We start from the raw sequence: 25640 nt of genomic DNA, 5'->3' as shown, positions 1-25640 counted from the left end.
AAGAACCTCAATGCTAAATTCCTCTCTTGGGAACATGATTCTTTTGTTTTTGAGACAGAGTCTTGCTCTGTCCTCCAGGCTGGAAGGAAGTGACATGATCCCAGCTCACCGAAGCCTCGACCTCCTGGGCTCAAGCAATCCTCCCACCTCAGCCTCCCGGGGGAAATGGCTTTTGCCGCACAATGTTATTGAAAGGATGTGATCGTCTAAAGCGTATCTGCAGGAAGGAAAACCTTGTCACCGGTTGCTCCCACATCTCCATGGGGTTGGCAGAAGGAAGTCTGCTCCTTTGTCAAGGAAACCCCCCATCCCCACCCCAGCTGAGAATGAAGAGAGGCAGGAGCCACTCTGCTGGCTACAAGGAAGAACGAGAAATGTTGGCTTTTCTAGTCGACAGCTGAAAGCCGTCCATTTTTTGGGCTCAGCAGTCAGAGGGTGGGAGGCCTACGGGGGTGATGGGAGCCCTGCAAGAAGGGCCAGGGGAAGAGAGAAGCTGGAGAAAGGTCTCCTGGGGGAGTGGCAGTCACAGAGCAGTGCGGCAGGGGCTGCGACTTTGCTGACAGAACATGACAGTCACAGAAGATACGGTGGCAAGAGGGGCTGAGCATGGATCCAGAAGCAGAGATTCAAAGGGGTGACGAAAGGCCGTGACAGCCCCCTGGGCTCCCTGAGAAATAGCAGGGAAGGCTCTGGACTTCCCACAGCCAAGGGATGGAGACTTGAGCCATTATATCTGACTGTTACAGGAAAGGGGCTGGGCATGGTGGCTCACACCTGTAATCCCAGCACTTGGGGAGGCCGAGGCAGGCAGATCATTTGAGGTCAGAAGTTTGAGACCAGCCTGGTCAACATGGTGAAACTCCATCTCTATTAAAAATATATATATACAAAAATGACCAGCTACAGTGGCTCACAACTGTAATCCTAGCACTTTGGGAGGCAGAAGCAGGTGGATCACTTGAGGTTAGGAGTTTGAGACCAGGTGGCCAACACGGTGAAACCCCATCTAATATAAAAATTAGCCAGGTGTGGTAGCACATGCCTATAATCCCAGCTACTCCAGAGGCTGAGGCAGGAGAATCACTTGAACCTGGGAGCCGGAGGTTGAAGTGAGCCGAGATCATGCCATTGCTCTCCAGCCTGGGCGACAGAGTGAGACTCTGTCTCAACAAAACACAACGTCAACAACAAAAAGTCCTGATGTGCCATATATGCCAATTCCTGTGGTCTACATATTTTCCTCATGGCTAATTTCAAGCTCCCTGTGGTTTAACAACCATTCCCCAAATTTCAGAATATTTAACACCCGGCTTTTGTAGGCCAGCACACGGCTGCAGCCACTTGTAAGGTAATCAAGTACTTGGAATGTGCTTGGGCCATAGGGAGCACTTTGTGAACACTCACTGTGATGGCAAGCCAGTCAAGTCAACAGTGTTCAGGAAGTCCCCACCCTCCCCCGACTTCACAGAACAGGAGATTGCGGTTTGGAGAAGCTCACCTGTTTGCCCCAGGTCACAACACAAGCCACTTCCTTGCCATCCTGCCTTCCATGGGCACTGTTCTCTCAGTGAGGTTGTACATAAGCCTGCATGTGACTGTCATCCTGCACCCTCCCTGCAGGGGATTTCCCAGGCCCCATAAAGATGGAAGCCCTGCTGCCTCCCAGATTGGCTGCTGTATCCCCAAAGCTCTCAGGTAGCTTGGCAGGCAGGACTCTCTCACCGGCAGGTACTCCTGCCAAACCACTCCTGCCGAAGTGCTCCTGAGCCCAGATCTGCCCCGGCTTGTGCCCGCCACACGTGGGCTTGGGGAAGCGCAGTTTTTGGCAGCAGGTGAGCAGGGGCCCCTTATCCCTGAGGATGTTAGGCGATGAGGATGTGTGACTCACTGTGCTCTGGCGGGTGTGAGGCTGCAGCCAGGGGAGGGCCAGATCCTGGGGCAGGAGAGATTTTTCAGTCCTGCAGGCAAGTTGGCTCAAGGCCAGGTAAAGGCTCGGGCCACAGCGCCATAGTTGCCTGAGGCTGGACACAGGTGCCCTTCAGGCACGGTGGAGGGCTCTTGGCGCTAGCTGTCCCCTGGACTGAGCTGGTTGTAACACTCGTGTGGCTGCTGAGCTGGGCTTTTAAGAGCCACGTGGCTGAAGGGATAAAGGGACAATTCCCAGGGCCGGAGAGGAACTGCTGAGTGGCAGGTGAGGGGTTAAATAGCAGCACCCGCACTGAGGTGGGGTCCTAAGGTCTCTGGAGAAGGGAGCTACTCCCCCTGCCCAGGGGAGCCCAGGAAATGAAATGCCCTGGAACTTTTGTGCTTGGGGTTGGGGAAGAGCCCCTAGTGGTCTTGGTGAGCATAGCATGGGAAGAGACGGTGGGACTGTGGCCCCTGGGAGGTGGGAGGGGGGACAGGTGAGAAGGGAGAGAGCAGGTGGGAGGGGCAGGGGGAGGACGAGGGAGGATGCAGAGCTACTTTTCAGCTAGTTTGGCAATGAAGCCAAGGGCCCCATGCTGGATGTGGCAGAGAGGGGCCAGGTGGGGCAGGGAGGGGTGGCCCTGTGGCTGGAGACTGCAGGGCAGGGCACCCCACCACCCAGGACCTTCTGAGACTCTGGCCTCTTCTCTGCAGTGCTGCAAGTGGGGGCAGTGGGCTGGGCTGGGGACTGGAGGGTGGGGCGAGCGGCGGGGGGGGGCGGGGGTGGGACTGTAGCTGCCCACGTTCCTGTGTCTCCACACTGGAGCCCTCCCAGTGCTGCTCAGTTCACAGGGCCACTTCCTGAGTCCTCACTGAGTGAGAGGACCAGCCTACCCTCTTTAGCACTTAAGAAGGCCAGATTCTCATCCCAGCCTGCTGGGCAAGCTTGGGCAAGTCTCCAGCCCTCTCTGAGCCTCAATTACCTCATCTAGAAAACAAAATACCTCTTAGGGGTGCCATGAGGATGAAATGGGAGGGAATAAGGCTGGGAGGGGCCTGAGATCCACAATGTCAGGTTCTATGGCACGTGCCCCCGACCAATGTCAGCTTCTCAGGGATGAGCCTAGGAAAGCGGGGTGGGGCAGACCTCTTCCTCATATCCTCCCCATCATGTGCCCCGGGCTTGGAGTCAGCTGAACTGCAGCTGGCCCAGACTAACTCCAGGCGGTGCTCTAAGAGCCCAGGATGGAAGGCCAGCACCTCCCATCCCCTCCCCCCCCCAGGAAAAGGGGCTCCCGCTTCCCACTCTTGACTCCCAGTCCCTACTGGCTCTGAAGGCCTCTGTGACCCTCCATGGGCCTGGAGGTTCCCCAGAGGTGGGAGGCTGCAGAGGGACTGTCCTGATCTAGGACATAGCCTGGCTTTCTGGGAAGATGGAGGAATATCACATTCTTCCTGAAATAATTGTCCTAGAGCTATTTTCAGCACCTCTTAGTGCCCAGGCCAGAAATGGGTAGTGATCTCGATGCCTGGGACCTTCAGGACAAACAACCCAGGGAGGCCCAGCCCTCTCTCTGGGTGCCTGCCCACCCGGCCCCCTGCCCAGAGCTGAGCCAAGCCCTGACTCAGGCCCCACAAGGGAACTCTGGACACTTCCCTGGTCCACTGAGCTCCCTCGCACTCCTCTTCTGCCTGCTTCGGGCAGCCCATCTGATCCCTTCTCCTGGCTCCCTGTTTCAGCTGCTGTAACTACCAAGCCCAGGCAAAAGAGCCTTCACTCCTAGTGACGTGGACTGTGGACTGTGACGGGCCCACACAGGAGCTTCTATTACTAAAGAACTTTGTAATCTTGGATCTGATCATTAGCAAACATCAGATAAACCCAAACTGGAAAACATTCTCCGGAAAAACTGGCATGTGCTCTTCAAAAATGTCAAGGTTATGAGAGTCAAAGAAAGGCAATGATTCCAGGTCGAAGGAGTCCAAAGAGTCATAAGAACTAAACACAATGCCTGATCCTGAAATGAATCCTGGATCAGAAAAATAATCGCCACCAAGAACTAATGTTCTTGGGACAATCTGCGAAATTTGAGTATGGGCTGTAGGGTGGATAATAGTACTGTAGCAAAGTTAAATGTCTTGACTTTGGTGGTTACAGGGTACATATGTTAGAAAGTGTCTTTGTTGGGCCAGCTTGGTGGCGCACACCTGTAATCTCAGCATTTTGGGAGGCCAAGGTAGGTGGATCACCTGAGGTCAGCAGTTTGAGACCAGTCTGGACAACATGGTGAAACCCCATCTCTACTAAAAATACAAAAATTAGCCAGGTGTGGTGGCTTGTGCCTGTAATCCCAGCTACTAACGAGGCTGAGGCAGGAGAATTGCTTGAACCTGGGAGGCGGAGGTTGCAGTCAGCCAAGATCAGTGCCACTGCACCCCAGCTTGAGCAACAGAGCGAGACTCTGTCTCAAAAAAAAAAAAAAAAAAGTCTTTGTTCTTCCAGCATGAAATACGCATGGAAGTAATTGGGATGAAACATCCTGTTGTCTGCAACTTAATCTCAAAATAAGTATGTGTGTAAGGGAGGGGGTGATAAAAATGGCAAAAGTGTTCATGATTAGGGGATTTGGATGAAGAGTATATGGGAGTTCATTGTCTTATAAGTTTTCAGTAAGTCAACATTTTTCAAAATAAAAAGTACAACCGTATATATTCAACATTTGAGGGAATAAAATCATGGTGAGAGTCTTTTCCTGGCACCTACCACGAGACCTCAAAGGAGAATGTTGTTCATTCATTCAACAAATATATACTGGATGCCTTTTATAGACCAGGCCCCAGTGAGGGCCACTGGGTTTTGAAAGGTTCTGAAATTTGCTCCCGGAAGTATCCAGAGATTGAGGCTGACCACCCGCAAGCCAGAATTATATTTGAGCTAGCATAGATCTTCCTGGCTCTTGCTGTAATTAAACACGAGAAAACCAAGGGCAAAGGCTGGAAAACAGCCACCCCAGCCTTGTTTCAAAAATAGGGCCCATCTGTCCTGGCCGGCTTAAAGCGGCTCTGGCCCTGAGGCAGGGGCTTGACCAGGATGACCTCAAAGGCCCCTCCCACCTCTAGAATTCCATGATTCTATGACATGGTCAGCAGTCCAGAGTGGCAACATGAGGGCATCCCTCGAGGAGAGCAAGAGGAGGTCTAAATCATCTACCTCCTAAAACACAGAGTGAGAAGGGAGAGGCTCCCGGTGGCAGGCTGGGGCCAGGCAGCCAGAGAGGGAAGGGAGGGGCCCTGCGGGGAATAGTCCTCCCTGGCCTCTTACTTCTCCAGAGGAGGAGATGGGGTGGTGTTGGACCAGACAGGGAAGAGGCAAGGGTCTGGACATTCCACCCATATCAGACCCAAAAGACAAGGGCAGCTGGGGGCCCAGGCTGGGAGGAGGGCAGGCAGCTGTTTGATGGGCGGAATGTGCTTAAACACTGCTCTGTTTTCACTAGGCAGGCGTGGAAAATTCGCTTTGAGCTGGTATCAGTAGGGGAGAGAAGTCAAAGCCTTCCTTCCGGCTAGGGGATGGGGTGGAGTGAGTCCTGGGGAGCCAAGGAACAATGGGGCCCACAGAGACTGGTACTGTTCCTGCCTGGGCCCGGGGACAGGAGGTGGGGTTAAGCGGATGGGACATCTCTTTGGCCTGGTCAGGTCTCCATCTCTGAGAAGTGCCCACGTTTGAGCCAGGAAGAGTAGGAACCTCTCCCGCTGTGGGGTGGGTGAGGAGATTCTATACTGTCAGCGAGGACCCAGGCCAAATCCCACGAAAAGTTCTGATCTCATAATCCAGCCCCATCAGTGGCCTTATCACACCACCTGGCCCTCAACCTCATTGGGGTTTTTCAAGTCAGGGTCCACTTAGCGCAGGGTTACTAGAGCCCCTGCTGCTCACCAAGGCCCCACCTAGGCAGGCAGAGCAGGTGTGGTGAGAATTCAGCCTTAGCAGGCTACGGCGGAGGCCAGATTCATCCTGACGACATGGCATTGTCTGTTAAGGGTCAACAGACACACCCAAGACGCCACCCTGACCCACTTACAAGCTATGTGGTCTTAGGCAAGTCACGTCATCTCTCTGAGTCTCAGTTTCCCCAACAACTAGGAATAGAATAGTAACTACCTCCTTGATTTGTAACAGGAATTAAAGGAGTTAGCCCACAGGGGACACCCAGTGAGGACTGGGCACACAGTGAGAGTGTGTATAACGTTTCATCCATGCTAAGTTACAGTTTTTAGTATCAGGCTGCATTGGACAGTTGATCGTTCCCTTTTTTTTTTTGAGACGGAGTTTCGCTCTTGTTACCCAGGCTGGAGTGCAATGGCGTGATCTCGGCTCACCACAACCTCCACCTCCTGGATTCAGGCAATTCTCCTGCCTCAGCCTCCTGAGTAGCTGGGATTACAGGCACGTGCCACCATGCCCAGCTAATTTTTTGTATTTTTAGTAGAGACGGGGTTTCACCATGTTGACCAGGATGGTCTCGATCTTTGACCTCGTGATCAACCCACCTCGGCCTCCCAAAGTGCTGGGATTACAGGCGTGAGCCACGGCGCCTGGCGTGGTTTGCTTTTTTATATGACCTCAAAAGAAGGTGTGTCTCTCTTTGGAATTTCACCGTTAGAGATTCAGCCATTGGCCTCTGGTCTTCTGGAGTCCCTGCTTCAAGGAGGAATGGGAATTTCCAAATGTGGGCTAAAGCTAAAAGTGAAAGAAGGCATTGCCCCACTTCTTCTAGGGGGGATCCTGGTCTCAGTCATCCGCATGGTCTGATCTGTGCCCCCCGTCTTATGCTTCCCTGGTACATTCTGAAGAAGAGGCTGTCAGTTTTCCAGTGTGAGACTCCCTGGGCCTGGGAGGAGGACGGGGAGAGGAGGAGGACACTGACCCCTGGGGGCAGAGGGAACACCTGGAGAGACAGCCTGGAGGGTGGAGGCAGGGAGCCCAGCTAAGATGAACTAACTCTGTCTTTGCCAGGCCCCAGTAGCCAGTAACCAACCTCCAGACGCTCTCACCGCTCAGCCACGAAGCTTTGTCCACCCAGCCAGGACGATGTCTGGATACCACGCGAGCCATTCCAGCCCTCACAGCCATCTGGGCCATCCCAACAATACATCCTTTCGAGCCCGAACTCCAGGCTGGACCAAATGCTCCGGCCGGAACGAGGCGAAGAGCCTCAAGCGCCACCACACCCTGAGTGGCTCTGGCTCAGAGTCTGGCAGCTACAGCAGCTGCTCTGAGCGGCCCTTCAACCTCGGCCCCAGTAGGCTTCCACTGGGGAGAATCTGCATGGGCCGGCCCTACTACTCCGAGTATGTAGAAACAAGTCACCTGGTGAAGCCCAAGGTGGCCAGAAAGCTTGCTTGCCAGGAGAGCCCCTGCTGCCCGCTCTGTATGGATCGCCTCTCAGATCCTTCCAGCCACACCTTCCTGGACCAGCTCATCCAAGGCATCAACTACCTGGACCGATCCACCAATGCCTTTAACAGCTGCCACAGGACACTCCAGAACTTGCCAAAGCTTGCAGCCAACTACCTGGAAAGGGCTGCCAACTCCCTCGACCTAGACCACCAGGACCACCCCTTGCCCCGAAGCTACTCCAGCCCCAGCCCCAGCGTGGCCATCTCCAACAGCTCCACCACCAGCACGTGCCTGGTGCCACCCCTCAGGGGTGCCAATGCCCTGCAGTGCCTGGACAACTCCACCAACACGAGTTACCCGCGAAGATCTCACTGCCAGAACTCCACGGGTACAAAGCTGCCCGAGCTCCCTTTGCTTGGCAATGGCCTCTTTGTCTTAAGTCGCCTGCCCAAGGTCTGGGAAGCAATCCGCTCAGGCTGGAGTGCCCCCGAGTCCATCTCCAAACCCCCAAGCTGGTGGTGATGCTGAAGCCAACCGTGAAATGGGCACGTGCCCCTCAGGCCACAGTTGTGGAAAATAAATCGTCTGTGGCAAAATACTTCTTCCAAGACTTTGTTGGAGGGGAATGGCCGTTTAGATCAGGGTTATAAGCTCAAGGGCCTCTGCAGCCAGGCAGGGAAAAGTGAACTGAGAGAATTAGGCTGGGCAGTAGCAGGGAGTGGTAGAGACTGCGGCTGGGTGGAGAGGGACTGCCTAGTCTAAACCCGCCTTTCGAATGGGTTGTGGCCTTTACAAGAGAATCCAGGGACCTGGTTTTTATAGATCAGTGACAAATTAAAAAATGTCATGATGATCTGTGGGCTGGGCAAAAATACTTGCAGGCTAAATATGAAGCCACAGGTCTCAGCTTGGAATCTCTGGTTTAGTTCTTGAATGGATCACTGGGGAGGCTGCTAGCCTCCCTTAGCCTCAGTTTCCTCATGTGAAGAAACAGACTGGCTGTCCATTCCCAACTCTTATGAGTATTTCTCTCTTTTCAGGATTGTTGATTTAGCACAGTCCAGTGTGAGTGGAAATGTAGAATCAACACTAATTTTAAGAAGAACAGAAAAAAAAAAAAAGAATAACAAACACTCAAAGAGTACTTCTTATATGGCAGGAATTATTCTAAGTACTTAATACATTTTTATTCTTTTTATTTTTTTGAGACAGAATTTTTTTTTTTTTTAAAGACGGGGTTTCCCCATGTTGGTCAGGCTGGTCTTGAACTCCCAACCCCAGGTGATCCGCCCACCTTGGCCTCCAAAGTTCTTGGATTACAGGCATGAGCCACCACGCTGGGCCTTTGAGACAGAATCTTGCTCTGTTGCCCAGTCTGGAGTGCAGTGGTATAATCTTGGCTCACTGCAACCGCCACGTCCCAGGTTCAAGTGATTCTTCTGCCTCAGCTCCCCGAGTCGCTGGGATTACAGACGTGCACCACCACATCCTGCTAATTGTTGTATTTTTAGTAGAGACGGGGTTTCACCGTGTTGGTCAGGCTGGTCTCCAACTCCTCGCCTCCTGATCTGTCCGCCTCGGCCTCTCAAAGGGCTGGGATTACAGGTGTGAGCCACTGCACCCGGCTCGTATTTATTCTTTTAAAGGTGTGATTTTAGTGATCAGGGCCTAGGTAACACATAGAGTAAAGCTTCCTGGTGGCTAGTGGGAGACGCATTGGAACAGGCCTCCAGGGATAATAGCAGGTAGTGGGATGGCCCTTTTTGGGAAATCTCTGCAGCGTGGTTCTGTCTGTGCCAGGGGTGGGCTGGAAGGGTCAAAATGAGCTGGTTCCCTTTTCCCACTCTGCTGAATTTCTTGCTGGGAATATCTGGGAAAATGTTCCCTGGGTCACCTGGGCCAAACTTCAGAGACCCAAATGGGTGCTGGAACATAGGGTGTCCAGCAACCCACCATCCCGCTGGCTGACGGGCCCTGGAGATGGGGATTCCAGCCTAGTCCCACCAGTCGCCTGCCCTGAGATCCTGGATATATCGCTCCTCACTCTGGCCCTCTGATTCCCCATCTGTAACAAGGGTGCAGTAGCTTTGATGATCGCTAAGGGTCCTTAGACACCGATGTTTCTGAGTGTCTCCTCTCGGTCCTAGGCCAGGCCTGGAGCCTCTCAGTTTGAGGATTGAGGGTGCCTGCACCCACAGACTCGGGCCTCCTGTATTCCGAGCCGTCTTCCCAGGCTACCCAGGGGTCGTTTCAGGCCTCAGGGCCCATTTTGATATGGTAATACATTTCAGTCTTCAGGTCTCATTGCTTGAGCTCTCCTTGTCACCTTGGCAATGTGATGGCCAATAGCAGCTGAGACTTCAGAATGGGGCTGACCTTGAGATAATGCAGAACCCGGGGGCCCACCAGGTTCCACGGTGTTTAGAGGCAGTGGCCAGGCAGAGAAAGTGACAAACCTGAGTATCCCCACCATGAGATCACCACAGCGGTCCCAGGGCAGGAGGAGGGGAGGGGCGCCCAACTCCTGGCCCACCGAATTCCCCCCACTTCTATTCCATCTCTGGAGGACAAGAGGGAACCTCCCTGGGTCCATAGTGTGGCCCACCCCTTCCTCTGTGGACCCTCCCCTCCTCAGGGAGAAGACTTTGGCCTGGTCTGGTGGGTCGTCATCTTAGCAGTGACACATTCCCCAGGCGAACATTCACAGGAACACAGCTTGTTAGAATCCGTTTGGCCTAGTTCAAGAGATAGTTCAAGGCCGGGCGCGGTGGCTCACGCCTGTAATCCCAGCACTTTGGGAGGCCGAGGCGGGCGGATCACGAGGTCAAGAGATCGAGACCATCCTGGTCAACATGGTGAAACCCCCGTCTCCACTAAAAATACAAAAAATTAGCTGGGCATGGTGGCGCGTGCCTGTAATCCCAGCTACTCAGGAGGCTGAGGCAGGAGAATTGCCTGAACCCAGGAGGCGGAGGTTGCGGTGAGCCGAGATCGCACCATTGCACTCCAGCCTGGGTAACAAGAGTGAAACTCCGTCTCAAAAAAAAAAAAAAAAAAAGAGATAGTTCAAGGGTGTCCTAACTTCCAAAGCTTCTGTCTGTCCATCCAAAGTCACCCCTTTCCATTCTTGTCTGTCCATCCAAAGTCACCCCTTCCCATTCCAGGACTGTATTTTCCCAGAGCAGTCTGTCCCTGACTCTCCTGGAGATGCTCACCTACAAAACCTTGCATTTTCTCCCAGTTAGAGTGTAAGATCCTTGCCTAGGGTGCTGCTCTTAAGGTCTCCAGTACCTAGCCCATTCTGGCTCATGACAGGGACTTAAATATTAGATTAACCTTGATTACAGAGACTTGCGCTCAATAGGTGCTCAGTAATAATAAGTACTATTATCCAAAGGATGATTACAGGGTCTCATGCAATGGATGTTCAATAATTAACAATAGTAAGGCCGGGCGCGGTGGCTCAAGCCTGTAATCCCAGCACTTTGGGAGGCCGAGGCGGGTGGATCACCAGGTCAAGAGATCGAGACCATCCTGGTCAACATGGTGAAACCCCATCTCTACTAAAGGTGCAAAAAATTAGCTGGGCATGGTGGCGCGTGCCTGTAATCCCAGCTACTCAGGAGGCTGAGGCAGGAGCATTGCCTGAACCCAGGAGGCGGAGGTTGTGGTGAGCTGAGATCGAAGCATTGCACTCCAGCCTGGGTAACAAGAGCGAAACTCCGTCTCAAAAAAAAAAAAAAAAAAAAAACAAAAACAAAAAAAAAAACAATAGTAATGTTGACAACTAACGTTAATTAAGCTCTTGGTTTTTTTGTTTTTCACTTTCTGATTTTTTTGAGACAGAGCCTCACTCTGTTGCCCAGGCTGGAGTACAGTGGTATGAACTTGGCTCACTACAACTTCCACCTCCCTGGTTCAAGCGATTCTTCTGCCTCAGCCTCCAGAGTAGCTGGGATTATAGACACCCACCATATCAGCTAATTTTTTTTTTTTTTTTTTTTTTTTTGAGACGGAGTTTCGGTCTTGTTGCCCAGGCTGGAGTGCAATGGCACGATCTCGGCTCACCACGACCTCCGCCTTCTGGATTCAGGCAATTCTCCTGCCTCAGCCTCCTGAGTAGCTGGGATTACAGGCACGTGCCACCATGCCCAGCTAATTTTTTGTGTTTTTAGTAGAGACAGGGTTTCACTATGTTAACCAGGATGGTCTCGATCTCTTGACCTCGTGATCCACGCCTTGGCCTCCCAAAGTGCTGGGATTACAGGCGTGAGCCACTGCACCTGACCAATTTTTGTATTTTTAGTAGAGACGGGGTTTCACCATGTTGGCCAGGCTGGTCTCGAATTCCTGGCCTCAAGCGATCCACCTGCCTTGGCCTCCCAAAGTGCTAGGGTTATAGGCCTGAGCCACAGCACCTGGCCTGTTTTATTGTTTTGTTTTTTGTGTTTTTTTTTTTTTTTTGAGATGATGTCTCACTCTGTCACCCAGGCTGGAGTGCACTGATGCAATCTTGGCTCAGTGCAACATCTGCTTCCCGAGTTCAAGTGATTCTCCTGCCTCAGCCTCCTGAATAGCTGGGATTACAGGTGCCTACCACTATGTCTGGCCAATTTTTATATTTTTAGTAGAGATGGGGTTTCACCATATTGGTCAAGCTGGACTTGAACTCTTGACCTCTAGTGATCGGCTGCCTCGGCTTCCCGACGTGCTGGGATTATAGGGTGTGAGTCACTGTCCCCGGTCTCACATCAACTCTTTAAATAATTATCCTTGTTTTACAGATGAGCAAACTGAGGCACAGAGTGACCAGATATAAATGATCATGATAAAGATGATTAAAGTGCACAGAACACAGTGGCTTTTCAGAAAATGGTTGGTGTTAACATTACAGATTACTATATGCAGAATAGGTGCACAATAATGTAATTATCTTCACGGGGACAACGTCTTGCAAGCAGGTGGTCTGTAAATGCACACGGTAGGTGCTCAGTGAATGGTAGATGTCGTTATAGAGCCCTGTACCTAGTAGGTGCTCAAATGAGGTTTTCCCATTGGTTGGGGATTGGATTGTATCCCAGAGAGGCAGGATCTCTGCCCTTGGACCAAATGCTTCTTGGGATCGATACTCACTGCTCACAAATCCCTTCCGCAGGTTATTCAGCCGGAGTCCAGGGAAAAGAAGCGTGTTGGGGAAGGTCCTCTACTCCGTATGGCCATGCAGAGGCTACAGGAAGTCTCCTGGGTCTACAGTTCAAGCCATGCATCTGCAGGGTCCATGTAAACAGGAAGCAGCACTCTGACTGCAGACAATGCCACAGCCTGCTGTGCTGTGTCCCTTGTGTTCAGGAGTAGCCTTGGTGTCCCCGTGGCTGGGAGTGGCCGAGGAAAGTCTTTCGCACCTGCTGAAGTATGTCGCCATTGAGCACTCACACCGTGGGCCAGGCATGCTGCGGCGGCCTGAAACATAGGCGCTCAGCCCTCCCCAGCCTGTCAGCTAGGTTTCAGTGCCCCATTTTGCAGAGGGGGAAACTGAGGCTTAGTGAGGGGAAGTGACTTGCCCAAGTGTCTGCAGCTGGCAGCAGAGTTAGAATTTCAACCCAGGGTTCTAACCCTCAACCAATGTCCTTTTCATCCAAATTGCAGTTCCTTTTTGTTTATTTATTTTTATTTCAATAGTTCTGGGGAAGAGGTGGTGTTTGCTTAGCTGGGTAAGTTCTTTAGTGGCGATTTCTGAGATTTTGGTGCACTCATCACCTGAGCAGTGTACACTGTACCCAGTGTGTGGCCTTTTATCCCTCACCCGCCTCCTATCCTTCCCCCAACCAAGTCCCCAAAGTCCGTCATAAAATTCTTATGCCTCTGCATCCTCACAGCTTTTTTTTTTTTTTTTTTTTTTTTTTGAGACGGAGTTTCGCTCTTGTTACCCAGGCTGGAGTGCAATGGCGCGATCTTGGCTCACCGCAACCTCCGCCTCCTGGGTTCAGGCAATTCTCCTGCCTCAGCCTCCTGAGTAGCTGGGATTACAGGCACGCGCCACCATGCCCAGCTAATTTTTTGTATCTTTAGTAGAGACGGGGTTTCACCATGTTGACCAGGATGGTCTCGATCTCTCGACCTCGTGATCCACCCGCCTCAGCCTCCCAAAGTGCTGGGATTACAGGCTTGAGCCACCGCGCCCGGCTGCATCCTCACAGCTTAATTCCCACTTATAAGTGAAAATAAATGATGCATGATTTTTCCATTCCTGAGTTACTTCACTTAGAATAATGGTCTCCAGACCGGGCGCGGTGGCTCAAGCCTGTAATCCCAGCACTTTGGGAGGCCGAGGCGGGTGGATCACGAGGTCAAGAGATCGAGACCATCCCGGTCAACATGGTGAAACCCTGTCTCTAAAAATACAAAAAAATTAGCTGGACATGGTGGCGCGTGCCTGTAATCCCAGCTACTCAGGAGGCTGAGGCAGGAGAATTGCCTGAGCCCAGGAGGCGGAGGTTGTGGTGAGCTGAGATCGCGCCATTGCGCTCCAGCCTGGGTAACAAGAGCGAAACTCCGTCTCAAAAAAAAAAAAAAAGAATAATGGTCTCCAACGCCATCCAAGTTGCTGTGAGTGCCATTATTTCATCCCTTTTCACGGCTGAGTAGTATCTCATGGTCCAAGTGCAGTTTATTTTCTTTTCTTTCTTTCTTTCTTTTTTTTTTTTTTTTTTTTTTTTGAGATGGAGTCTTGCTCTACTGCCCAGGCTGGAGGGCAGTGGCACAATCTCAGCTCACCACTGCCTCTGCCTCCTGGATTCAAGCGATTCTCCTGCCTCAGCCTCCTGAGTAGCTGGGATTACAGGTGCCTGCCACCATGCCTGGCTAACTTTTGCATTTTTTAGTAGAGATGGAGTTTTGCCACGTTGACCGGGCTAGTCTTGAACTCTTGACCTCAGGTGATCCACCTGCCTTGACCTCCCGGAGTGCTGGCATTACAGGTGTGAGCCGCTGCGCCTGGCCTGGTTTCTTTCTTAGTATTTATTAAACAAATTCCAAGAGAAAGAGGAATAAATCTTGGCCTCCAAAATACGTAGTAAATCAGACAAAGCAAGGATGGTATTTAACATGGGTGTGCGTTGCCTCACAATACCAGTGTTCTAAGCAGGGCAGGGTAAACCTGGAACATGCTCTTTCCAGTAAACAGTAAACAAAGGAAGAAATTTCCTCAAAGGTCCCCTATGGCATCAATTGCCCAATCTAATGGACTCTGCATTATTTAGCATGATTGGGTACAGATTCGTGACATTACATTTTTTTGTACATTAAAAAAAAATTGGTGTGGTTCTTTTCAGACAATTTGATGTCACTTCAGTGATTCCAGAAAATAAATGTAGCTTTTTGGCCAGGCACAGTGACTCATACCTGTAATCCCAGGGCTTTCAGAGGCCGAGGCAGGAGGACTGCTTGAGCTCAGGAGTTCAGAACCAGTCTGGGAAACATGGTGAAATCCCATCTCTACTGAAAAATACAAAAATTAGCTGGGTAAGGTGGTGTATGCCTATTGTCCCAGCTACTTGGGAGACTGAGGTGGGAGGATTGCTTGAGCCTGAGAGGTGGAGGCTGCGGTGAGCTGAGATTATGCCACTGTACAACAGCCCGGGAGACAAAGTGAAACCCTGTCTCAAAAAAAAAAAAAAAAAAAAAGGGCCGGGCGCGGTGGCTCAAGCCTGTAATCCCAGCACTTTGGGAGGCCGAGGCGGGCGGATCACAAGGTCAAGAGATCGAGACCATCCTGGTCAACATGGTGAAACCCCGTCTCTACTAAAAATACAAAACATTAGCTGGGCATGGTGGCGTGTGCCTGTAATCCCAGCTACTCAAGAGGCTGAGGCAGGAGAATTGCCTGAACCCAGGAGGCGGAGGTTGCGGTGAGCCAAGATCGCGCCATTGCACTCCAGCCTGGGTAACAAGAGCGAAACTCCGTCTCAAAAAAAAAAAAAAAAAAAAAAAAAAAAAAAAAAAAAGAAAAAGAAAAAGAAAAGAAAAGAACAAAGAAAAAAAAGAGCTCATGCTCTTCCTCATTCTCACTCCACTTCAAACTTTTCCCCATGGACCTGAGTCTCTAAGCCTCAGCCCTCCCCATCCTCACCCCATTCCTGGGCCCTCTTTTATCCCTTACTGCCTGTTCTGGACTGATCCTGCTTGCTCTACCTAAGAAACATAAAAAGGAGGCCCAAGTGGCTACCCACCCCCACCTCAAAATGCATCCACACCACTCTCTTCTCAGCCGAAATCTGCAGGAGCAGCCCAGAGGCTTGGCCATGTGCTGTGCCTGAGCGGGTACCACCATTTTTGGCAAACTCTTTTACAGCCTCCCAGGCCCCTCCCAACAGGGCAGGAATTTCTGGTGAACAATTGAACAAAGCCGGGAACTCGGAGAGAGAAGGCACAGGACATTCCAAAAGGATTTCTCTCAAGCTCCAAAAGACAACACGCAGGAACACTGCGGAAAGCTCACAGCTGAGCAAAGACCCTCATGAAAGGAACGGAAAATCCGTCTGGGAGGAAAGGCAGTGCAGGCTGTAGGGAGGATCAAGGGGTTGGGGGTGGTCAGGAGGCCTGGGTGGGAGGCCTCTCTCTGCCACCTATATCCCTGCGGAGGCCATTCCACCTCCCTAGCCTTAGATTTGTGGTCCTTAAAAACTGAGGGAGCTGCAAGGTGAACACATGGCCCCACACACAGCCATTCATTGCAATGCTGTGTGAATAACAAACACCTGGAAACAGCTCAAACATCCAACATTTCCATCATTCACATAATGAACGGTGGTGTGTTGATGAGACACGATACCAAACGATTATCAGAAATATTATGTGCAATGGCAATGTCAATGCTATTCAAAGTAGCCAGCCCAGGAATCGTTCATGGGCACCACCTGTCACAAAGAGCTTGCACCAGAATATAAATCCATGCACTTCTTCCAATATGGGACAAGAATGGGCAGGAAATGCCAGGCGAGGTGGCTCACACCTATAATCCCAGCACTTTGGGAAGCCAAGGTGGGTGGATCACCTGAAGTCAGGAGTTCAACACCAGCCTGACCAACATGGAGAAACCCTGTCTCTACTAAAAATACAAAGTCAGCTGGGTGTGGTGGTGCATGCCTGTAATCCCAGCTACTCAGGAGGCTGAGGCAGGAGAATCACTTGAACCTGGGAGGCAGAGGTTGCAGTGAGCTGAGATCATGCCATTGCACTCCAGCCTGGGCAACAAGAGTGAAACTCCTTTGAAAAAAAAAAAAAAGAATGGCCAGGAAAAAAAAATGTCAACTGAGCTAAACTGTCACTAGCTGTGCTTATCGAAACAGTTGATTTACACTCTGGAGCAAGCTCCACATCTTGTCTCAGACTGGTAATAAACAGTTTGGGGACTGGCACCACAGACTCATTTTTAAGTAGCTCTGATCCTTCCTGACACATAGAACATGTTTATCTAAAAAATCTTCACTGAGAAAGCAAGACATGAAATTGTACATATGCATCGAAATATATACAGTGAGACAACAGATCAAAGGCATAATGTCTACATTGATGAGGGAAGTAAAGGAGCGTTTATGGAGCTCTAACCATGAACCCTGCACAGAAGTCCATAGCTGAAGTAGGGGCTTCTAGACAGGAATGTGAGGGCATGTATGGAGCCATAAGAATTTCACCTTGGCTGGAGGGGAGTCGTGGGAGCGGAGACCCAGGAGTGCAAATTCAAATTACAAAGACCATCTCTGGTGAGCTCAGGAGCCAGGCTGCCGGGCAGCTTTCGCAGTGTTATGAGAAACCCCAGTCCTTTAAGATTTTAAAAGGTTTTTGCATAAAAACCAGCGGGTTCCATTCTCAAAGAGGTTGTGGAAGGCTGGATTAAACACAGTTGCACAGGTGACTTCACGAGAGGCCTGTTCAGAAATCTTCCTGCTGTGGTGTCTCTTGAGATGGTCAGTGTGGGAAAGAGTGCAGGGTCCTCACTTTGACCAAAGAGCCTCTTTTTTCAAGGAGTATCTCAGATGGCAGGTGACTCATGCATGAGGCACAGTGTGGGAACCCTGCCTTGGGCCTGGGACCCCAGTCCAAGAAAGTGATTGGTAATGATGAAGGGTAGTGGGGAAACAGCAAGTGGGGGTGGGAGGGTCAAGTCCAAGGGCACGTTCAGGAGACTCACACTTCTGCCTGAGCTGGGAAGAGTGCACTCCTGCCAGGCCAGAGTGGGAGAACAGCCCAAGGGGAGGCAGAATGGGTGTGGTTGAGAACGCGAGTTCTAGAATCAGACAGACATGGACACGAATCCTGGTTCTACCTCTTACTCAGTGCACGACCTGGGCAAGCCACTTTGACCCCTGGGCCTCGGTTTTCTCAGCCGGAAAAGGGGGATAATAAAGTAGCCTCCCATGCCTACTCCCCAGAGTGTGTCTTTGTTCCAAGCACAAACCAGAACAGGGACATTTACACTGTGTGCCACGTTTGAACCCACTTACTTCTTTCATTTAAGCAACAATTATCCAAATGCCAACTCTGTGCCACACACTGTGCCCTTCACAGGGGCTATAATTGGGACCAAGACAGAAACAAGACCTTCATGCCCTCTGCCTTCATTATGCCTCATAATATTAAATGATCTTCCAAATAATTACAATGGTCAAAGATGCCACAAGAGACGCATGGCGGGGTGCTGTGGGAAAGTGTGGTGGGGAACACGACCTAGCTGCGGAGGTCAGAGAAGGCTTCCACGGTAATGTGATGTTTGGACCAAATCTTTTTTTCTTTTTCTTTTTGAGATGGAGTCTCACTCTGTTGCCAGGCTCAAGTGCAGTGGTACGATCTCGGCTCTCTGCAGCCTCCACCTCTCAGGCTCAAGTGATTCTCCTGCCTCAGCCTCCCGAGTAGCTGGGACTACAGGCGCCCACCACACCTGGCTAATTTTTGTGTTTTTGGTAGAGATGGGGTTTCACCCTGTTAGCCAGAATGGTCTCAATCTCCTGATCTTGTGATCCGCCCGCCTCAGCCTCCCCAAGCGCTGGGACTACAGGCGCGCACCACCACACCCGACTAACTTTTGTATTTTTAGTAGAGACAGGGTTTCACTATGTTGGCCAGGATGGTCTCAATCTCTTGACCTTGTGATCCACCCACCTTGGCCTCCCAAAGTTCTGGGATTACAGGCATGAGCCACTGCGTCCATTCTGGACTGATTCTTAAGGGAGTGTAGAGTGAAGTGGGATGGGCGTTAAGTGGGAAAAGCACTTGAGAAGGAACAGCATCTGCAAAGACTCTGGTGGGGAAGGGATGTGGCTGGATTAATGGGCAGGACTAGATCGTGCCAGGCCCTGCGGGGTCCCTGTCCTCTCCATGGGAATTTTGCTGCCTGCTTAGACCCACATCCTGCCTCCTCTTCCTCCCTTCTCCAGCACTATCTTCTTGTTTCCTCCCCTCCATCTCAACTCTCTTTCACACCAATTTCTGACTCTCCATTTTCACCCAAGGACATATCGTTACTCTGCTAGCATTTATGTCTCCACACAGGCACGGAAACTCTTGCGGGCAGTGTTTAGTGTCATTGTTGAATGAATGTAGGCCGCAGCTAGCCTTACAGCACCTTCACTCATGTCAGCAAAAAGGACCCGTTCTGGGCCAGGCGCTGCGGCTCATGTCTGTAATCCCAGCACTTTGGGAGGCCGAGGCAGGTGGATCACTTGAGGTCAGGAGTTCGAGACTAGCCTGGCCAACGAGGTGAAACCATGTCTCTACTAAAAATACAAAAATTAGCCAGGCATGGTGGTGTACGCCTGTAATCCCAGCTACTGGAAGGCTGAGGTGGGAGGATTGCTTGAACTCGGGAGGCAGATGTTGCAGTGAGCTGAGATCCTGCCACTGCACTCCAGTCTGGGTGACAGAGTGAGACTCTGTCTCAAAAAAAGTATCCATTCTGGGCAGATATAGCCCCACAACAGGGCCCATTACAGTGCCTATTTGCCCACTTGGCTGCACACCCTTGTTCAGTGAACAACTTGCCCAACTATCTGCAGCCCTGTATGAATGAATAAATGAATGAACAAAGCAATGTGATTAAGATGAGTGATAAGCTCTCAGGCAGAGAAAAGATTTGGAGTGGAGTGGAGACCAGAAAAGATGAGTCCTCTTGAATTTGGAGGAGTGGACAGATAGATAAGCCACAAACTCCAGCTGTTTGTTCCAGAACCCCCAGCACCTATTCTCAGAAGCCAGGCTGTTTGGCTGTTCCTGCCTATCCAAGCTCTTGTAGTCTCTCCGTGCCCAAGGAACCTTGTGCAAGACTTGAGTTGTTTCTCTCCTCGAGTGTGACCAGCACCCTGAACTCTGTGGACCTACGGTGAGATTATGGGCGCCTTCAAGGTTTTGCCAAGTCCAGAAGACCTTGCATCTGCTCCTCTTCTTAGCCGTATGAGGAGCTAGCCAGACTCTAGACAAAGCAACTTGAGAGCATTTGCTAAAGATACCGAGGACTGCAAACTAAAACAGACCCAGCCAAATCCCTCAGTGGGAAGGAGAGGACGCAGAATAAATAGGTGGATGACCAGTCCTCCGCCGCTGGAGCCGCCCTGGAAGACTTTCGCGACAGGCCGTATTTTTCTGCTTTCTGTGTGTCGACTCTGCTCCTTCCAGTCCCTAATCGGCCTTACCATCTCTTTCCTCAACCCCTCTGAGGAAGCAAGACTTATAGCTCCGGGTTAGTCTTGACCAAACACCTACAAAGACTTGCTTGTTTCCCTTTTTTTTCCCCCTTTGCTCATGAGCAAATCATCCAAGAAGCTAAAGCTCTGGGACTTAAAGGGCCCGAGGTAGGGAACAGACACTGAGGGAGCTCATGAAATGCGATTTGTCACGGATGCTGACAAATCCCTGGACAGGCAAGGCCTTGGAAAAATCCTGCCGCTAGGGCTGGCCACCTGCCAGCTCTGAAGTCAGTGAAGTTTTGAAGCCTTTCTCAGCAGACAGGGAGTTTCCGAGTGCAAACCTGTACTCTCCCATCAGACTGGAGGTCCCCCCGGGGTGGGTGTGGAGGCTGCTCCTCTATCAGCCCCGAGCTCCCCAAGGGCACAGTCATGTCTCTCTCTTTAGAGTGAGAGCACACCAGAAATAGTAATAAGAGAAATGGCGCTGGGCATGTTGGCTCACACCTGTAATCCCAACACTTTGGGAGGCTGAGGCAGGCAGATCATGAGGTCGGGAATTCAAGACCAGCCTGGCCAACATATTGATACCCAATCTCTACTAAAAATACAAAAATTAGCCGGGCTTGGTGGTGGGTGCCTGTGGTCTCAGGTACTTGGGAGGGTGAGGCAGGAGAATCGCTTGAAACTGGAAGGAGGAAGTTGCAGTGAGCTGAGATTGCGCCACTGCACTCCAGTCAGGGCAACACAGCAAGACTCTGTCTCAAAAAAAAAAAAAAAAAGACAAATGGATACCATTTATTTGCACTTACCATGTGTCTGAAGTGGCTGTTTTTAAAAAGGAAATATATTAATTCATCTTAATTCTCATAACATCACTGAGAGAAGTCTTAACGTTATTCTGATTTTCTGCATGCAGAGACTAAGACATGGAATTTGAATAACGTGCTCAACACTGAGCGGTGAGGTGGCAGAGGCAGGATTCTCCGTCAGACTGAGAACAATACAGGGACAGGAATGCTCTTCCCTACACCTCTATCAGATTAGGAGTTCACTGAGGGCCCAGATTGGGCGTTCCTCCTCTGTCCACCCCTATCTCCCTGTGTGGAGCTGAGATAGACCTCATTCAGTGCTGTGCCTGGAGCCTGGGTTGGGCCGGAGAGTTGGCCGGACTACTGTGGATGCAGTTTCTGCTCTTTACGACTCCGAACTGGTCCCCCAGGGCAGAGAAACACCCAGTCTTTTGGAGATAGAGCATCTATCTGGGATGGGTGTCAGGATGCCAGAGTTTTCTCAATCCCGCAGGTGCTTGGATGGGAGGCCTCAATGTGTCTGGGAGCCTGCGGGCCCCTATCACAGGGAACACAGCTTCCGGAGCCAGGCCTGGTGCCGCCCGGTGAGCTGGCCATTTCCTTCTGTCCACAGCTCACTCCTGGCAGCAAACCCAGCCCTGAGTCTCTGGAACCTAGCAACTCTCGCAGGAAACAATGGAAACTAGTTTTATTCTCCTCCTCTATCATTACTCAAAAGGTTTTCCTCAAAGCTACACACACACAGTTTTCCTCTTCACCCCAGCCTGGGGCTGCCCTGGAAATTTCAGGCAGAGGAGGGGAGCTGGGAGCAGGCAGTGGAGAGGCCCCGGGCTTGGTGGTGGTTGCTGGCTGTGGCTGGGTCAGCTGGGTCTGAGACAGATCATGGGGCTGTGATGTTACCACCCACCCGGGCATCTGTGATGGGGCTTTGGCAGGGTCTGTCTGTGTCTGGGCCTGGATGTGTGAGTTGGTGTGATTCTGGCTCTGGGGCTGTGATTTATGTGACTCAAAATTGGTGTGTGAGTGATTCACATTTAAAACGGTGCAGGTGGGGCGGGCAGCTCAGTAGTACCCAGTGCCCACTGTGAGGCACTGGGATTAGTGGGTTGAGAACAGGCTGGTAAGCGTGCAAGCGTGGGCCTGGGTGTGAAACGTGCGTGCCTGCGACGAATCTGTGTGAAAAGGAGTCCTCCTGCTCCGTGACTTGTTGGGATGAATATGTCAGTCCATGTGACATGAGAACAAACCTGTGAGGGGCTGAGTGTGGTGTGAGGGCTGTCCCCTGCGTCCCTGGTGGAGGTGAGAGTTTGGAAGCGAGTCAGGTGCGTGTGAGCCGGTGAGAATTGGTCGTACCAGCGAGTTGGGTGCAAGAGTGTGAATGTGTGCCCGGAGGGTAGTGCACGAGTGCGTTCGCGCAGGAAAGTTATGATGTGAAGGTGCTCTTGGGAGTGGAAGTTGGCGTGCGCGTGTGGCGAGGAGTGGCAGCTGCGTGCTCCGAGTGTGGGAGGGAGATCCCGGGGTCCGAAAAGTGGAGGCGGCCGCGCGGGGCGCGCGAGGGAGCGCAGGGGAGCGCAGAGGCGAGGGCGCCTGGCCCGCAGGCCCCACCCCGCGCCTGGGCTCCTGGCCCCCAGCTCCCCGCCCCCTGCCCCGTCCCATCCCACACTCCAGGCCAGGTTTGGCGGGGAGCCGGTTCGGGCCGCGGCCCTTGCGGAGGGGGCTGGGGACCCAGACAAAGGCCCAGTGGGCTGCGCGGCTGGCTGGGGCGAGCGGAGCCCGCGGCCCGGGGGCGGTCTGGGGGCGAGGCCTGGAGCTCCGGGGCGGGGCGGTCCGGGGGCGGAGCCGGCCCCGCGTGGGCGGGGCGGGAGGGGAGGAGAGGGGGCGGCGGGGAGCGGGCCGCGCTGTCCCGAAGACTTTGCTGGCCGGCGAGCGGGCGGCTGCGGGCGGCACTGAGTGAGCGAGCCAGAGAGCTGCGCGGGCTGGGCCATGGGGCGGCGGGCGGCAAGCGCGCTGCTGCTGGCGCTGCTGCTGCAGGGGCGGCTGCTCGCGGTGAGTGTGCGGGGCAGAGGCTCTGGGGGCGGCGGGGCTGGGGGCGCCCGGGTCCCGCTCGCAGCGCCCGCCAACTTGGCTGGGGCACCCAAGGCTGCGCGGCTGGGACTCTGGCCCGGTCCGGCGGCGCCTGCTGGGGACCCCGGGCCGGCGCCACCCTGCCGCATGGGGTTAATCCGGGTGGGGGGCACCCGTCGGGATCCTGCGTGGGGCCGGGGGCGGGGCTGGCCCGCGTGGGAGCCTGTGGGTCCCTCGGCCACGTTGCTGAGTGCCGGAGTCGCGCTGGGCATGACCCGGCCTACCATTCCTGGGGACCAGGAGGGGGGGAAACTTTGAGCAGGGTGGGAACTTGGCAGGACGAGGCTAAACTTCTGCGCCAACTGGGCAGAAGGGCGACTCAGTGGTGATGGGGACCCTGTGAGTCTCGCTGAAACTTTACCACGTCTATCACCTTGGGGAGCTTGGACCCAGGTAAGCAGAAGCAAAACTTTTGGGACAGAATTGAAGCCTGTGGGGAACACCCACGGGCCTTGGAGTCATACAGCGCAGGAGTCGAATCAGTCCCTGGCCTTCACTGAGTAACTGTGTGACCTCGGGCAAGCTAGTTAACCTCTCGGAGGCCGGCCCCACGTGGGTCAAGGGAACGCCAAATGCACGACCTCAAAATGCATAGCTGCAGGGCGTTACTGGACTGGGTGGAATGAGCTTCGGAGTGCGTGGTACAGGATATAGCAGACACGGGGGACCCGAGTTCCCCAGCTTTCCTCTTCGCAGGGCTCCAAGAGGCAGGGAGAGGCCTTCCCTTGCAGCCTAGTCCCCTACACTGAGCTTAGGTGGGCCCATTTCGAGGAAAAGCGAATTCTAGGGTCAGGAATCCCGAGGCTTAAAAGGCACTTGGCCAGCAGAGGCCCTGAGGACCTGAGTGAACTTGAGGAGGACTGGGCGGGATCAGTGGGCAGGGAGCTAGTGGCAGATGTGGGTGGGGGCACATCTGGGGAGCCTGCCTTGGTGAACCACAGAGCCACTCCCACCCTCTTTGAGATGCTCCTGGGCAGTCCCCATGCCTGCCCCTCCTGTTCTCTGAGCCAAGAGAAGGACTTTATTAACCAGGCTGGTGTTTACCCAGGGACTGCCTGCCTGGCCTCACCTTGCTGGCTTCGTCTCACCTCTCCCGTCCTGAGTCACTCGTCAAACCCCCAGCCAGACCTGGCTCCTCACCACTCTTGCCCCACCCACCCAGCACCTCTCCTGCCCGACTCTGGGCAGCCTCCTCTGTCGTCCTGTTTCAGCCTCTCACCCCAAAACATTCAGCAGGGCCATCCAGTTGCTCCTTAGTCGACCTGAACTTGCACTCCCAGCACTGACTTCTACTTTTCCCAAGGCACCAACCTAGCACATGGGATGTCTTCCGAAGCCCAGCAGTCTTTCCTGACCTTCCCCCAGCTCTGCCCCCTGATGAGGGGCTCCTCCATGTCCCTGAGGTAGGATGGCAGTGGGTGGAGTTGTTTGTTGTGTGCGTGAGGAATTTCCACAGAAATGCCCAGACCGAGGCAGATCATGGCATTCACTTGTTCATTCAACAGATATCACTGAGTGACATTCCGTGGCAGTTGCCGGGAATACAGGGGTTCATTCTTTGGGCAGATATTTGCCATGCACCTACTGTGTGCCAGTGAACCTGGTGCAATGCTGGGGGTGGGGTGGTGTGGACCAGCAAGGACAGGCACTGTCTGTGCTTGACAGAATTCACAGGCTGGTGGGCTGCGATTTAGACAAATAAACAGGCAGCTCCAATCCTGCGGGATTAGAGAGCCTTCTCAGCAACACCCGGAAGGTGGCTGTCCCACCCCAAGGCTGCTGGTGATGGGCTGGAAAGAGCTTGGCCCCTCTTTATAAAAGTCTTTGTAAAAAGTTTTTCATTTTGTGGCCGGGCGCGGTGGCTCAAGCCTGTAATCCCAGCACTTTGGGAGGCTGAGGCGGGCAGATCACAAGGTCAAGAGATTGAGACCATCCTGGCCAACATGGTGAAACCCCATCTCTACTAAATATGCAAAAATTAGCTGGGCATGGTGGCGTGCGCCTGTAGTCCCAGTTACTAGGGGGACTGAGGCAGTAGAATTGCTTGAACCTTGGGAGGTGGAGGTTGCAGCGAGCGAGATTGTGCTACTGCACTCCAGCCTAGCACCTGGCGACAGAGTGAGACTCTGTCTCAAAAAAAAAAAGTTTTTCATTTTGTAAAGAGGGTGTCTCACTTTGTTGCCCAGGCTGGTATCAGACTCCTGGCTTCAGGTGATCCTCTCGCCTGGGTCTCCCAAAGTGTTGGGATTACAGGCATAAGCCATCATGCCTGGCCTGCCAGTGGAAGTCTTACAGACCCAGGTTTGAGTCTCAGGGCTGTCGTTTCTGGCTGTGTGATCTTGGGCAAGTTCCTCTCTCTGAACCTTAGTTTTCACATCTGTAAAATGGGCTTGAGGAGTTTGTTGCAAGTCGGAAATGAGATCAATTCCTAGCCCAGAGTCCCAGCAAGCCTTGGACCCTTCTTGCCTGCTGCCCTTCCTCTCCTCTGCCCTTCAGTTCAGTCTGGAGCCGTGGTGGGTGGGGAAGGGTGGGGCACAGGAGCAGGGTGAGATGGGCCTTAGGGAGCTCAAGACCTCCTGGGGATGGGAGACAGGACTGCAGGAAGCTGGTCTGTGATTAAGTGTGGGTGTAATTTCAGCTGTCGGAGGTGGGGAAGGCTTGCTGGAGGAGGGGGCTGGGCCTGGGTGACTTGGCTTGCCTTAGCCTGCTGACCCCTTTGCTTCC

The 25640-nt window shown here is 52.8% G+C and overlaps 1 protein-coding gene across 5 annotated transcripts in view; it reads left to right on the top strand.

The window, feature by feature from the left end:
• The first annotated feature begins 22684 nt into the window (after positions 1 to 22684).
• HSPG2 (heparan sulfate proteoglycan 2) overlaps positions 22685 to 25640 on the top strand; it is a 121520-nt gene continuing 118564 nt past the window's right edge. For all 5 annotated transcript variants that reach the window (XM_074380254.1, XM_074380253.1, XM_039474152.2 and 2 more), the window contains exon 1: positions 22685 to 22838. In XM_074380254.1, the coding sequence (XP_074236355.1) occupies positions 22776 to 22838 (63 nt within the window). In that variant the 5' untranslated portion in view covers positions 22685 to 22775. The remainder of the gene's footprint in view (positions 22839 to 25640) is intronic.

This window comes from Saimiri boliviensis, chromosome 11, assembly GCF_048565385.1.
Source record: "Saimiri boliviensis isolate mSaiBol1 chromosome 11, mSaiBol1.pri, whole genome shotgun sequence".
NCBI classification, from domain to species: domain Eukaryota; kingdom Metazoa; phylum Chordata; class Mammalia; order Primates; family Cebidae; genus Saimiri; species Saimiri boliviensis.
This window is presented reverse-complemented; position numbering and strand designations above follow the sequence as displayed.